We start from the raw sequence: 16,391 nt of genomic DNA, 5'->3' as shown, positions 1-16,391 counted from the left end.
GCGATTTCCCTTCTTTCCTGGCCTCCAGCTGCCTCCCTCTGTTGTAAATATAATGTCAATATTATTAGGGGAACCAGGCTAATTCATTTCTGCCAGCAAGCCACACCTCAGAGCACACATTCTGACCCACAGAGCATCAACTATCTCCCCTCTTTCCTAGAGATAGAGAATGGAGGACTAGGTCAGTCCCAAGCATGCAAGTATCTTTTTAGGGTAAAATTGTTAAGATTACTTCCCTTCCTTTTAAATTAGTTATAGCTACAACTCTTTTTATACAAAAGATGGTGCATTTATACACTTTCTCCTTTGCAGAGTTTGGATTTTCACCTGGCCATCCACATCTTCACCACTTGTGACCAGAGTGGCTGCTCAGAGCTAGAGATACAGTTCACTGTTGTATATGAACAAAGCTATACAACTTCAACAGAATTAAGTGCACAGGCTTCAGTTGGTGGCATTATTTTATAACCATTGAGCCTAGAAACAACAGACCATAAAAACCCATAATGAATACAAGCAGAAGGGTAGACATTTGGGGTGTTTAAGGAGTACTTCCCTAAAGGAAAAAACAAAGGGCACAAGGAAGGAGCTACTAAAGCCACACAGGTCATGGACCCTACTATTGGTACTGACAAAGGGCTAATGAGGCTGAGACATCCGATGGTGGAAACCCATCCTGCCCTTGGAGATGTCCTTGAGTTATCCTTGAGGAAAATGTCAAGTATCATGGTTACAACAGATTTCTTGGAAGGCCCCAGGCCTGGCCCCTTGACCTGTCAGGTCGGCCTTGATGCCTTCCTTCTCTCCATCTGGAAATTCTATAGCTACTGCAATGGATAGGGCATTTGAAGTAGTAGATGCTCAACTAATGGATGCCAGAGAGGCCAAAAGAGAGGGGATTCGTAAAACTGGAACATTTATTTATCTACCAGTTTCTAAAGATTTCTGGTGCTGTGTTCTTTCAACAACTCCCGAGATTTATTTGAGGGAAACCTCTGGACTCACTCTTGGCTAAGGGAAGAAGATAACCAGATCTGTGCTTTTGACTTAGTTTCACCCACCTCTCATTTAACAAGCAGGTCAAGAACTACCAAGGTGGCCCATGGGAAAGGGAGATGAGGACAGCCCCAGAGCCTCGGGCTCCCTTCCCACTGGCTTGTCTGTTCACAGTTCCCATCTTCACTTTCACTTCACACTGTGCCTATGGGCTTGAGTGCAGTTCAGTGGTAGAGCACTTGCCTGGACATGTAAGGCACCCTAAGTAGTGCATAAAAATAAATATAATAAGGGTATGTGTCCAACTGCAACTAAAAAACAAGATCTAAAAAAATAAAAGACAGGGCTGGGGTTGTGGCTCAGAGGCAGGGCACTCACCTAGCATGCGTGAGGCACTGGGTTCCATCCTCAGTATCATATGAAAATAACATAAAAATATTACGTTCACCTATAACTAGAAAATAAATATTAAAAAATAAAAATGAATAAATAAAGATACTGTGCCTAGTTAGACCCACCTCTGTGGGAGGTCAGTGCTTTAGGCTACAATGTCATTGACCTCCTCACCTCTAGAGGCAGAGCATTCTGAGGGGACGGGTGCTCAGAGTAAAGTGACAGAGCTCCAAGACCACTGTACTGAAAGGAGGGTTGATGTGGGGCCACAGCCAAATGTTTTGAGTAACTTTACAAAAGTTTTAAGGGCAATTTGCTCTTGCCAGAGTTTTCAGCATCCTTTTTACAGACCCACCTTTTGCCAACATTTTAACTCAAACACCCATCTCTCTTCCAAAAATGTTTGCTTTAAGCCTATGCAAAGTTTGGGAATATTCTTTTTCCCTTCTTGAGTTTATTCTTAGGCTGCTTCACTTAAGCATTTCATCTCCTTTCCAAGTTTGACCCTATAGACAAGTGACCTTCATTGGTAGTGGGCATTGAACTGAGGGGCACCAGCTTATCACCAAGCTACATCTCCAGCCCTTTTAATTTTGAGACAAGTTCCCACTCAGTTGCTGAGGTGGGCCTTGAGTTTTTGATTGTCCTGGCCCAGCCTCCAGAGTCACTGGGATTACATGCTTCTATTTGGTTCTTAATGACTTTGTGATACTACAGAAGTAATGTTCAATCATTGAAACTGTTTTAACTCAGTGAGCACCCAAGGCTTAGGAATCCTTTATGCAGAAGATATGCTATATGTAATCACAGTGTGTCCTTTCAAAGGCAGCCCTACAACTTTTAAGTGCTTGTTTAATTACAAAAATGGTCAAGATTCATCCAAAATAGAGTCTAGTGCTCATGACAAAATGTACCAGTGTTTCCAAATGCAAAAGTAAGGTATGATTGTTAATTCAAGTTGGTAATAATGTCACCAAAGTCCCTTGTTTTTCTGCAAACTCCTCTTACAAGAAGGTGCAGGCCTCAGGAGGTTAGGAAAATGCAGCACGGGTGCTGGCATCCCTCTCATCTGTGCACATCCTGCCCAGTCCTGCCAGCGTGTGGTCTTTGGACATGGCACACAGAAGGTGCAGCAGAAATGAATACTGCTTTCCCCACTGCCTCTTGCTTGCCTAACTACGGAGAGAAGTCAGAACTTTTAAAAATACTATTTCCATATCCTATTTCCATAAGTCCTGCCTACACTGTCGAGTTACAGCTTCCCACTGTGGATTCCAAGACCTTTATTCATCTCTGATCCATAGCTCACTGCTCTAGTAAGGCTCACTGACCAATGCCTGGCTTTCTCTTCCTAGGATCTTTTCCATCTCACAGGCACATTAGAATCACTTAGGGGAACTCAGAAACACACAGGCTCCATCACAGACAATGAAGCCATGCCAGGGTAGGCCCTGACACAAATGTCTTCTTCTGAACCCTGAGTCATTCTCAGGTGCAGTCAGGAACTAACTAGTGCAACAGCACTAGTCCTTGTCTTGGCCCAAAAGATCATCTGGGGAAATGAAAATCCCAAATTATTACTTAATGTCTAATAACATAAATATGATTGGTTTAATTATTCTTATTCATAGTTATTATCTTGTTGTTTACTCACTCAGGTTGGTTAGCAGTTATTGTCTTTATAACACCATTTAAAAAAATTATAAACTCTTTGTAATGTTTTGAACAACCAATTAAAAAATAAATTAAAAAAAATTATAAACTCAAGGCCAAGAACCGATTTACCTACGTAGTATCATTTGCATCCATAATTTCAAATTGTTTAACCTTTTTTTTTTATAATTAGGATTGTACTCTTTATTCTGTAATAAATGCAAGTGTTTATTCTGCTGTGTTAAAAAAATCACTAATAGAATCTGGAGTAAAAACAGAAAAGAGAACCTAGAAGTAAAAATCTTAAGTTCTGTAATTTTAGATTCAGAAGGGACCATATTTTACCATCTTCTTCAATCTTCACATTAGAATTGGGAAAACAAAGATCTTCATAAATTAGTTTGCCCCACATCAAGTACAGAATGTTATGCTGGGACAAAAATCCAGTTTTTAACCACTCTTGTGGTCTTCCCACAATAAAATTACTGAGTATCCCGATGTCCAACACCATGAGGAAAACAAAATGAGACATAGTCTGTGTTTGGGGTAGTTTTGTTTTGCTTTATAGTACTGGAGATGGAACCAGGCCTCACACATGCTAAGCAAGTGTTCTAGCACTGAGCTATCCCTTAGCCCTTGGGTAGTTTAATTTTTAGGCCAGTCTCAAGATTTTAAAGCAAATAATGGCTTTACTAATAAAGACAAAGCCACATAGTTCAGCAAGGTTTTATCGGACATTTTATTTGAAATGAAACCTGGCTATCTTGGGGAGATTTGCTGCACGATGCTTTTATGGCTTCTCTGGTTTGGCTGCATCATTCTGCTTTGAAGGGTAGTTAGTCTTAGAGGTGATATTTTTGGAAGAGGCAATTTATTTGACCAACCTGACAAGAGTCATTTGTGTGATTGTGGCCAGTTATTCATTTAAAAAGAAACTGGAGAAGGGCCAGAAAGGGATGAGTAACACCCTCCCTTGACTCCTAATGACATTTATTTTACAAGACAAGCAGCACCTTCCAGTTCCTTTATGCAAGTGACAATATGCTCTGGCCTAAGGATAGATTCTCTAGTACTAGAAATGCCATACAGTCACTGCCCATTCCCAAGTGAATCCACCAGCCCACAGATCTTGGTGCAGGAGCTGTAGGATTTCCACTACTGATTCCAGCCAACTGAACCAGGATAAGCTCGTAACCACAAGGGTTGGCTGGAAACTTCTGGGTCCTCACATAAGAAGAGGAGCTGGACAGACTCCTTATTAAAGAATCTAGGAAATATCAAAGAGAATCAGCCTCATGAGGTCATGGCACACAGAAACTTATTGGAGCTGGGAGATACAGGAAAAAATAGGCCTAAATTGAAGCAAAAGATGATCTTAGGCAAAAGGCTGAGCTCCCAGCCACCCTGTGCCCTGCAGGGCAGCTCAGTTTTTGACACTTGCACCTCCAATTCAACCTGGCTCTGTGACCTCCTTGTGTCACAGGCTCTGTGCTAAATACTTCACATGGGTTTCCATGCATACCCTAACACCTCTGAGAATAGGTCTCAAATCCCTACTTTACTGATAGTGAAACTAAGGTTCAAGATGGTTAAATAACAGACCTATTACTTAGCAAGACCTGAATCTAGATCTGACCAGAGTTCTTGCCCTTGGCACTGCTCTAACCCACACTGTGCATCCTTACATCAAGGCCCTATGCTCTCCTGGTCCCATCCCATCATCACACCAACCTGACCTAACTCAAGTTATCTTTTGCCTGTAGGACCCTGAAACTTACCAAAACACACAACAGCCTCTCACAGACATGTGAGAAATAAATTCTCCTTTGCTACAGATAGGGAACCAGAATTAATGCAACAGGGCCAGAAGTGTCCCTCAAAACCACAGGAAAAAAACCTATCTGCTAACATCAGAGGTCTTGTCTATAACAACCTTTTGAGAAGACTAGCTACTTACAACCCTCAGACAGCTGCTGAAGGGGCATTTTGATGTTGCAGAAGCCAAGACCTGGGGGGTGGGGGGGTCCTACCCTTGCCTCAGAGGAAATATGAGCAGAAATTTAGGACTTCCATCCTATTTGAAAGAAAAAAAGGGACTCAGACCCTTTATCAAGATTTTTTGGGGACTGTGCATGTTAATGCCTAGCAAACCACAGGGTTTGGCTGAGAGAAGCCCAGCAGGGATCCCCACCAGTGGTGGAATTGTGGTGGTGGAATTGTGTAGAACATGGATCTAGCCAGAGTCCACCTAAGGTGTCTTCAGTACCAGGTGTCCAGCAGAAGAGGCTCAGAGTCACCTTTCACTTTTTAGACAATCAACCAACTTCCATTTATTCTCACATTTGAGGCTGCACTAGGGGCACATCCAATGGTAACCATGGAAATGTAGTAAGCAGAGTGATTGGTTAGTCAACATCTGGATCCACTCCAGAGGAGAGGGTGCTTGTGTGCCAGTCAGAAGGACAGGCGAGGAGCACAGTTCTAGGGTTTCCTCTTCCCTATTGTGTCCCCAGGCCTCAGGTGCTTCTCTCAGCATGGTTTCTCTCAGGAGCACTTGATGGAACATGAATTTCTTCTCCACATGCTGAAAACTTCATTGAACTCTCTCATCTTTCCCACTGATCCATTTCTGAATCATTAGCAGAAAAACCCTTTAGAGGGGGCCTGGAGTTCTACCTGATGGGGCCTGATGAAGGGAAAGAACAGAACCCACAATAGCTGAACTCCCTGCCTTGTGTCAAGGCTGAGGATTAGGTTTCCACATGCTTGTCTTTCTGGGATGGCCTGCACATTCCCTTTCATAAAGCTTTATGACTCTTGCTCCAGTGGCATTTGGATTATGTTCACTTTTTTGCCAAAATTAGGTCCCTGTTGGCTACAGTTCTTAGCAGAAAGGGCTGTGGTATCTATCTGCCGCATTTTAATGCACAGGTCTCTTTTGTTATTAGTTGTATTCTCAGTGAATCTTTTCAGTCAAATGAATTTTAGATGTTATCTGGTCCCACATCACATCTAATGTAGGAATCCCTCCTCCAGCATACTCTGGCAGATGCTTGAATCCATTCCAAAGAGAGCTCACCTCCTAAAGATGGTGCCTTGACTCTTTTCCCTTTTAACTGGGGGAATCAAGGTGCAAACCAGAACTGAATCTCACACTCAAGTTCTTAGTGCATCAACGAAGGTAGAACCCTGATTTGGGGATTCCCAGAACTCCTCCAAATTTTCCTGGTGTGGGCCAGAGATTGTGGTTGGAAAGCTCTTGATCCCAACATACCAGGGTTCTGCCCATCATTTGTCTTGTTCTATTTCCTTGGATTTTTTTCATTGTCTATAGACTGAAAGTTAAGACAGCAGCCCAGGTCTCACACACATTTCTTATGTCTCCCATAGTCCCTGGTATTGTGAATGTCACAAAACAGTGTTTTATAAATGTGACTATCCTGAAGAGCAGCCTTTTCAGACAGAGACTTCCCAGGAGCACAGCCAGCTGGACTAACATCCTCTCTTAGCAGGGCTACACAGAACGAGGCAGAGTAAAAGTGGATTCAGAGATAAGGAGAAAACATGTCCCTTCCTTATCACTTATCAAGAAAGTGTCCTGTCAAAATATTCCCAGACCTTGTTCCAGGCATCAGAGAAGAATCCGAGGAAACAAGAGGGTATGGGAATAAACAACTTTTCTGCCCAAGACATAGGGCTTTTGCATTCTCTCTTCTACCTCAGGCTCTAAGCATGAGCAAAACAATAAATCAAATCAATTTCAGTCAAGTTTCTGCAAGAACCTTTGCTTTGATTTTGCTGTCATATTTAGCTTCACCTGGACAGAGGCCAAAGACAGAAACAGGATTTTGGCAGGAGAAGAAATGTATCACAGGATTTTTTTTTTTTTTTTTATTTCTAGAGGCTAACTTTCCCACTTTTACCAGTCTCAATTTGCAGTTGAAATTTGAGAGCTATAAAGAAAAAAGGGCTTTTAACTAGTTGCAAAGACACTGAGGAGCAGAACTAGGTTCAGATCTGCCCAGGTAACAGTGACCCCAAGGAAAAAACCATGGTAGCTGAGTTACCTAAAAGTGTAACAGGCAAGACAGGTCATCCTTGTCTGCATGTGGTGTTCAGCTCTAAGTGACCTAGGAGAGGTGCCAATGGAGTAGGGCAGGTGGGGGGGACCAGACAGCCTCCCTGCTGAATGGGAGAATGAGAATGCCACATAACAACACTGTGACTGGCTAGAGGAAACAAAAGCCCAGAGCTCAGCAGCACTTTCTGAAACTCCTTAATGTTTCAGGAAAGTGCTGTGATCTTTGCTGCTGATCATCATCAAGACAAACAGATACCAGGAATGGAAAAGCCAGCTTACTGGCTTGGAAAAGATAAGGGAGAATGTGACATAAAACACTCTAAAATTGTGTTTCAGGCTCAGGTTTTAAGCAGTTCAAGCAGTTCTATGATTGTTACACCAGCTACTTCTTGGGATCTCTAGCTTTTAAAGCTGGGCTGAGAACTCTGCTTCCAATTTTCTAACCAGGACCTTGGCAAAGATTTCTGACAGTTTAAATACCAATACAACAGCTTGAATGCTTCGAACCAAGCCAGCAAAAGTTAAGAACTGTTCTCCTAAATAGGCTATTTAAGTCGGGTTTTTGTTCACAGGTATTGACAGAATGTATTAAAAGACAAGGTGGGAAAGCTAGGGAGGCAGTCTCAGTACTCCTGTTTCAGGGACAGGAGGCTGCGCAGCTGTGTGAACAGAGCCCGGCTGGTGTCCAGGAGGCAGCAATATAAACAGTAGCTAAAGCCCATTCTTCCAAAGTTACCTCACCTAGAGGAATTAATGAAAGGCCTGGCACATTCTCATGCCTGATGACCTGCTTCATGCTTGGGGGCTCTTTCCATGCACTTATCTCTACCTAGACGCAGTCCGTTCTCATTTTGCTTTCCTGGAACAGGATAACCTGAGGTTGACTCTTGCTTCCCAACCTCTCTGTAATATTTTTGACTTCTGTTTTTGTGGTACCTTTGAAAAGAAGGGGCTGTGGGGCTCCTTTCCAGGTCTTTCTGTATTTTAAAATGTGGTATTGTACTTTTGTTAAGTTCCAAAACATAAGCATGTCTCCAGTGGAGTATAGAGGACACCAAATCTCTTATGCGTCAGATAATAATTACTGCGAGTGGTGGAGGGCTTGGGAGCTTCATATAGACTTTCTGTCCTGTCGTGAGCGTAGCTAAACCAGACTTACAACCCACCCGCTCCACTCCCTTCCCCATACCACTGATTGGTCTCTAGACCTTCCGTGCTAACACCCAGGCCAGAGGTTTCGAGGCCAGCTAGGAGTGGACCCGGTGGGTCGGGGGGCCGTGTGGCTGGGTCGCTTTCGCCCACACAGCCTCCATTGTGGCCCGAACGCAGGTGGTCCTTGAGCGTCTGCTTGTAGCGGAAGCTCCTGCCACAGAGGGCACAGGGGTAGGGCCTCTCGCCGGTGTGGATGCGCTGGTGCTTCATGAGGTGATGCTTGCGGATGAAGCTCTTGCCGCAGTGCGCACACTGGAAGGGCCGCTCACCCGTGTGCAGCCGCCGGTGGTTGAGCAGATGCTCCTTGCGCATGAAGCTCTTGCTGCAGTCAGTGCAAGGGTATGGCCGCTCGCCTGTGTGGATCATCTGGTGGCGGATCAGGGCCGAGTGGCCATTGAAGTCGATGCCACACTGAGGGCAGGAGAATGGGCGCTCCTGTGCGTGCCCACGCTGATGCAGCAGGAGGCTGATCTTCAGGCTGAAGCTCCTGCCACACTGCGTGCAGCGGAAGGGCCTCTCACTGGCGTGAGCCCGCCTATGACTTGTGAGTCGCGCCTGGTCAGCAAAGCGCTTGGGGCAATCCGGACAGGGGAAAGGGCGCTCAGTGCTGTTATGGACCCGAAGGTGGTAGGTGAGTCTTGAGGGGTGAGTGAAAGTCCGGGCGCAATGTGGGCAGGTTGGGGGCGGCTCACTGGCATGGTCCTGGGAGGTGCTGCCAAGGTCCGTCTGCGGGGCAAAGTGCTTGGGGCACTGGGCACAGGGTAAGGGATGCTCACTAGTGTGGCCACATTGGTGAGTCAGCAACATGTCCTGGTTTAGACTCTTGCCACAGTGGTGGCACGAGAAGAGCTGCTCCCCAACTGGAGGTGGGAGAGGGTAGCTACCCAATTGAGTAAAAGTCACTTGTCCCTCTGAGGCTTCAGGCAAGTCAGTGGCTGCACGTCCAAATGGTGTCATGGGAGTGGACTGCTGGTGTTTGAAAGCCACATCTGAAAAAGCATCCTTTGCTGCTGGTGGTGCTGGAGCAGAGAACGCAACAGGAACTTCAGGGCACAAGGAGGCTCTAGCAAGGCCCTCGGCTTTGATGACAAGCTCTTCATCTGAAAGAAAGGACTCAAGAGTTACGCCCCTCAGGAGCTGTCTCACCCGCAACCCTCACAAGTTCCTACCCAGCTCCAACAGGTTTGCTCTCAGCTCTAAACTGCTAAGATAAACAACACAGCAGAGGGCTGCTGTGATATTAATCAAGGTGTAGCAGTCCCTATGGCAAATCAGAATTAAGGCTGTACTCTTTGATGCTCCCTGTTGAAAAAGGAATACTCTTGGCATCAGCCTTCTCCACATTACCGTATGTTTCACCTCTGCTCAAGAACTTTATTGCCTGTTGGGACAAAGCCTAAAATCACCTATTTATCTATTCTTATTCTTCTCTGTTCCACTTTCCTTGAAAATAGGGTAAGCATTTTACTTCTGCATCTGTTCTCCCTTCTGTAGAGTACCTCCCTCCTTTCCCCATCTTACCAAATTATATCCAGCCATCTCAAACCAATCATCCTTCTAGGCCCACTTCTGGCTTCATGTCCTTCTTTATACCTTATTTAAATATCAGAAATATTCTTATTTCTGTTATGCTTATATAGCCCTTGCCACATAACAACATATGTGTTCCCAGGGTCAGTTTCTTGAAGGACAGAAACTGTCTTATCTTTCATTTGTACTTTACTGAATCTAAAGGAATACAGGGCTTGGAAGATATTTTTAAAAGAGTGCATTTAGTTATATAAACAGTTGGATCACTTCTGACCTTGAGATTCTCTTTAATAAAATAATTCCACTGGCAAAATACAGATGGTGCTAAATATCTTAGAAGGAAGCCATTTCTATTTCTTCTCCCATCATCGCTTTTCCTTTCATTGAATGAGGTGATTAACATTCCCACTTGCATCTCTTCAACAACATTCCTGTCTCTATCACCTGTCTCTCCACCCCACTCCCTATTTTTGTTTTATACTTTTTACATGATCTTCAAATGTTTTCCTGACTTTTCCCATCTTCATGGTCCATCTGAATGCACTTGTTTTTCTTCCTTTGATAATTCCAATTTGTTTTTTATTGTAGTGTTTGGGATTAAGCCCAAGGACATGTGCATGCTAAGAACATATTTTACCACTGAGCTCCACCCCCAGCTCTAACCATTCCAATTTGTCTTTCACTTGAGTGTGTTTTCTCACTTGCAATTCATCGTAGTGCCTTTTATGGCTTAATTCGACCAGGTCTTTTTTTCTCCCACTACTTTGCCTTTAAAACCCCATTCCTGCTGCGACTTCTCTGGTCACTCCTAGCATAAACTGGATTTGGACAGGAGCATCTGTCTGGGCTGTTACTCACCTGCATGGGTGCCTTTGTAGATATCACTCTCCTTGGACTCCTGTGGGGCCCCAACCTGAGGCTCTTCCTCTTGTTTAATCCAAGACAGAATATCTGATGTTGAAAGACCAGGCTCTATTTGTGAGGGAAAGAGAATGAACTTCAGGGACTTGAATCAGAAGACAAAATTAATCACATTGGTTTTTAGAACACAGCATTTTGCCCAAATTTTATTTCTAACTAACTGTAACAAGATAGGCAGCTTATATGAAAATGCATAAAACTCTAGAGAATCATTTCAAAATGAAATCAAATTGATATATTTTTATATGATATTCTCGGCTTGATTTTCTTGTTTTCAGTGAGCCTATTAAAAAACAAATTACAATCTTTATTTTGGAGACGATATTCTGAAATAATCTAGAAAAAAACAGTACTTTTAATTTCAGTAGCATTCTTTAATATTTATTTTTAGTTTTAGTTGGATTCAATATCTTTATTTTTATGTGGTGCTGAGGATCGAACCCAGGGCCTCACAAGTACTCTACCACTGAACCACAACCCTAGCCCAGTAGCATTCTTATTTATCTATCTATTTAGTTATTTATTTTACTTGTAGATGAACACAATACCTTTATTTTATTTATTTATTTTTATATGATGCTGAGGATCAAACCCAGTACCTCACACATAGTAGGCAAGCACTCTACCACTGAACTACAGCCCCAGCCCCGGTAACACTCTTATATTCAACATATTTTCACTTTTCTCTCTCAGTTTGTGAAACAGCAGAGCAGGCAATATTTTCTCCTTTTAAGTAGAAGGGCCTATAGATGAACTAAATTCCCAATAAAGAAGTATTTACAGTGAAGTGCCATATTATCAAAGATTTGCACACAAAAAGAAAATAAGCAAAGAATGAGGTTGACCAAAATGGCTTTTTAAACGTTAATTAAAAGAGAAATATACTTCCAGAATTACAAAATCAAATCAGTGTAAACACAGAATTTGACTCCTCAAAAATATACTTTCAAAAATTTATATATATATACTTTCAGATTTCCAATTCTGGACTTTTCCTCAGAGATCATATTATCTTTGCTTATTAAATGATACAGACCATTGGGTCCTGAGTCCTGGTCCTTCAGGTCTTGGGATTCTTTTAGAATGAAAACAGCATTGCCTCTGAAGGCCTCATTTGGTAAGTGCAGATGCTTGCTATTCCAACCTGGATCTGGGTGGCCTTTTTTGGCCTAAAAGGACAAGCTGGCAAGCCCCAGAGAGTAAACTCAAGCTCTCTACAGTTATTTCTCAAAAAAGCCTTGTAGGCAGGGTATGGTTTTATTTCTAGCAAATGAACAGCACTCATTCTTTTGCCCAGGGCTTTTAAGTCAGCTGGAGATGGCTGGAATCTAATATGTGCCGAGATCAAAAAGAAGCAGTGGGTATAGCCAGGGCCAAACACTGTCCATTAAGTGGAGAGCCGGGAGTGCAGGTTTGCACACAGGCGGCAGGCTGCCTTCCCACTTACTACGTGGGCTGCAGGCATGGCTGTATGTCTCACACAATGCAGCTTTATCTTTGTTCCCACCCAGACCTTATACAAACACATAGACGTAAAGAAAAAGGGGCAGTGGGTGTGAGGAAGAGGAGCTCCTAAGAAACACTTCAGCCATCAAAAACATGGCTTCATTAAGGCTTACCTGTTTCTCTTTCACAATTTTCTCTTTCGCAAATAATGAGTTAGTGCTCTAGAAACCTCCAAATGCCATTCAAGCGGATTTGACTTTATATTATTGTTGATCATTACAAATTAATAGAATGTTATATATTTGATTAGCATCAATCTACTGCAGTCATTATTCTTTTTAAGACTTAAATTTTCTCTTCTTTGGCCAATGGAATAGGCCTGATGTGCTTCTCACATGACTGCAGATGCTTGATTTCCCTCATTTCTGGCATGACGAACTATAGCAAGCTCAGCTAGTAAGTACATTTCTTTTTCTTTTAAATATTTTTGTTCTTTTTTTAAAAAAATCTTTTATTTTTTAGTCATAGATGCAAACAATATCTTTATTTTGTTTATTTTTATGTGGTGCTGAGGATTGAACCCAGTGCCTCATAAGCGCTCTGCCACTGAGCCACAACCCCAGCCCTGGGGTTTTTGTTCTTTTTTACTTACATACAACAGTAGAATCTATTTTGACATATTGTACATTGAGTATAACTTCCCATTTTTGTGGTTGTACATGATGTGGTGTTACACTGGTCATGTATTCATATATGAACGTAGGAAAGTTATGTCTGATTCATTCTACTGTCTTTCCTATTCCCATCCTCCCTCCCTTCCCTTCATTCCCCTTTGTCTAATCTAATGAACTTCTATCCCCGCTGCTCCCCATTGTGTATTAGCATCTGCACATCAAAGAGAATATTTGGCCTTTGATTTTGGGAATTGGCTTACTTAACTTAGCACAAGAATCTCCAGTTCCATCTATTTACCAGCAAATGCCACAATTTCATAGTTCTTTATGGCTAATAATATTCCATTGTGTATATATATCACATTTTCTTTATCCATTCATCTATTGATACCTAGCTTGGTTCCATTGTGAACTGAGCTGCTATAAACATTGATGTGTCTGTATCACTATAGTATGCCGATTTTAAGTCCTTTGGGTATAAGCCAAGGAGTGGAATAACTAGGTAAAATGGTGGTTCCATTCAGAGTTTTCTGAGAAATCTCCAGACTGCTTTCCAGAGTGGTTGCACCATTTTGCAGTTCCACCAGCAATTTATAAGTGTACCTTTTCCTCCATATCCTCACCAAGATTTATTGTTATTTATATTCTTGATAATTGCCATTCTGACTGGAGTGAGATGGAATCTCAGGGTATTAGAGAATTTGCATTCTCTAATTGCTAGTGATATTGAACATTTTTTCATATATTTTCTAACTATTCATACTTCTTCATCTGTGAAGTGCATGTTCAGTTCCTTTGCCCATTTATTGATTGGGTTTTTGGGGTTGATTTTTGTGTGTGTGTGTGTGTGTGTGTGTGTGTGTGTGTGTGTGTGTGTTGAGTTCTTTATATATCCTGGAGATTAATGCTCTGAGGTGCAGGTGGCAAAGATTTTCTCCTATTCTATAGGCATTCTCTTCACATTCTTGATTATTTCCTTTGCTGTGAAGAAACATTTTAGTTTGATACCATCCCATTTATTGATTCTTGATTTTACTTCTTGTGCTTTAGGACTCTTGTTGAAGAAGTCAGTTCTTAAGCTGACATGATGAAAATTTAGGCCTGTTTTTTTTTTTTTTTTTCCTAGTGAGTTTTGTGCAGGGTGAAAGCAGGGGTCTAATTTCATTTTGTAACATACAGATTTATAGTTTCCCCAGCCTCATTTGTTGAAGAGGCTATCTTTTTTCCAACCTATGTTTATGGTACCTTTGTCTAGTATGAGATAACTATATTTATGTGGGTTTGTCTCTGTATCTTCTATTCTGTACCATTGGTTTTCATTTCTGTTTTGGTTCTAATACCATGCCATTTTTGTTACTATAGCTCTGTAATATAATTTAAGATCTGGTATTGTGAAGCCTCCTGCTTCACTTTTCTTGCTGAGGATAGCTTTGACTATTCTGGGCCTCTTATTTTTCCACTTGAATTTCATGATTGTTTTTTATATTTCTTTTTTTTTTTTTTAAAGAGAGAGTGAGAGAGGAGAGAGAGAGAGAATTTTTAATATTTATTATTTTTAGTTCTCGGCGGACACAACATCTTTGTTGGTATGTGGTGCTAAGGATCGAACCCGGGCCGCACGCATGCCAGGCGAGCGCGCTACCACTTGAGCCACATCCCCAGCCCTGTTTTTTATATTTCTATGAAGAATATTATCAGAATCTTAATAGGAGTTGCATCAAATCTATATAGCACTTTTGGTAGTATGGCCATTTTGACAATATTAATTGTGCCTATCTAAGAACATGGCAGATCTTATCACTTCTTCAATTTCTTTCGTTAGTGTGCTGTAGTTTTCATCGTAGAGGTCTTTCACCTCTTTTGTTAGATTTATTTCCAATTTTTTTGAGGCTGTTATGAATGGGATAATTTTCCTACTTTGTCTTTCAGCCAATTCATCACTGATGTATGGGAATGCAATTGATTTATGTGTGTTGTTTGAGTTCTTTTCTTATTGTATCCCTTTAATTTCTTTCTTCTAATTTATGTGGGTTTCCAGGACTAGGTTGAATAGAAATAGTGAAAGAGGGCAGCCTGGGCTAGGGATATAGCTTAGTTGGTAGAGTGCTTGCCTTGCATGCATAAGGCTCTGGGTTCAATCCCCAGCACCACCGAAAGAGTAAAAGAGTGCATTCTTGTTTTGTTCCAGTTTTTAGAGGGAATGCTTTCAAGTTTTCTCCATTTAAAATGATGTTGGCCTTGGGTTTAACATATATAGCTTATAAAATGTTGAGATACATTTCGACTATCCCTAGTTTTCCTAGTATTTTGAACATGAATGGATGATGAATTTTGTCAAATGCTTTTTCTGTATCTATTGAGATAATCATATGATTCTTGTCTTTAAGTCTATTGAGGTGATGAATTTTGTCTATTGATTTCCTTATGTTAAACCAACCTTGCATCCCTGTAGTAAATAAATACATTTCTTGTCCCAGGCTCAAAAATCAATGATCACTCTGAGAAATGGGACTTCAGATAAGGCTGCTAATTACAAATCAAGTGTTTTAGTCAGGTTTTTAATGCTGTAACTAAAAGTTCTGACCAGAACAATTTTAGGGGAGGAAAAATTTATTTAGGGGCTCTCAGTTTCAGAGATCTCAATCCATAGACACAGACTCCATTCTTCACAGCTAACGGTGAGGCTGAACATCATGGTAGAAGAGTGTGGTAGAAGGAAACAGCTCACATGATTATTATGAAGCAGAGAGACCTCCACATGCCAAATACAAATATGTACCCCAAAGGTACACCCTACCCGCCTTCAGCCATCATACAATTAATCCCATCAGGTGATTGATTCACTAATTGGGTTAAGGCTTTCATGACCCAATCATTTCTTACCTGAACTTTCTTTTTTTTGGGGAGGTGGGGGGTTCCAGGGATTGAACTCAGGAACACTCAGCCATTGAGCCATATCCCAGCCCTATTTTGTATTTTATTTAGAGACAGGGTCTCACTGACTTGCTTAGTGCCTCGCTTTTTGCTGAGGCTGGTTTTGAACTCGTGATCTTCCTGCCTCAGTCTCCCAAGCTGCTGGGATTACAGGTGTGCACTACCACACCTGGCTTCCCTGAACCTTCTTGTATTGTCTTACACGTGAGCTTTGGGGGATATCTTACATCCAAACCATAATATCAGGTATCATTGTTTCTAGATCTTTTCAACGGACAAAGTTATAAAAGACATACTTCTTAGAGAAAGAAAAGTGTTATGAGTCCATATTAATATTTTTGATTCATATGTAAGATTACTGGGTTTAAATTAAATCCTTTTGTTTTATGCTAGTATTTTTCCTCTCTTACCCTGAAAAAGCTTAATATCTAATGACATTAACGTGGTCTTTGCTTCATCTAAATATATTCCAAAATGATATCAATATACTAATAAAATATGAATGCAAAGTTGTTGTTTTGTGGTTCTTTTAGTCTTTGGGATGTGTCTTT

At 41.6% G+C, this 16,391-nt stretch overlaps 1 protein-coding gene across 4 annotated transcripts in view; it reads right to left on the bottom strand.

Annotated features, from left to right (window-relative positions):
- Positions 1 to 3,582: 3,582 nt before the first annotated feature.
- Positions 3,583 to 16,391, bottom strand: part of Znf398 (zinc finger protein 398) — a 35,514-nt gene continuing 22,705 nt past the window's right edge. For all 4 annotated transcript variants that reach the window (XM_078040761.1, XM_078040762.1, XM_078040763.1 and 1 more), the window contains 2 exons: positions 10,724 to 10,837; positions 3,583 to 9,435 (listed from right to left, as the gene is read on the bottom strand). In XM_078040761.1, coding sequence (XP_077896887.1) covers positions 8,279 to 9,435; positions 10,724 to 10,837 — 1,271 coding nt within the window. In that variant the 3' untranslated portion in view covers positions 3,583 to 8,278. The remainder of the gene's footprint in view (positions 9,436 to 10,723; positions 10,838 to 16,391) is intronic.

This window comes from Ictidomys tridecemlineatus, chromosome 2, assembly GCF_052094955.1.
Source record: "Ictidomys tridecemlineatus isolate mIctTri1 chromosome 2, mIctTri1.hap1, whole genome shotgun sequence".
In the NCBI taxonomy this organism is placed as follows: domain Eukaryota; kingdom Metazoa; phylum Chordata; class Mammalia; order Rodentia; family Sciuridae; genus Ictidomys; species Ictidomys tridecemlineatus.
This window is presented reverse-complemented; position numbering and strand designations above follow the sequence as displayed.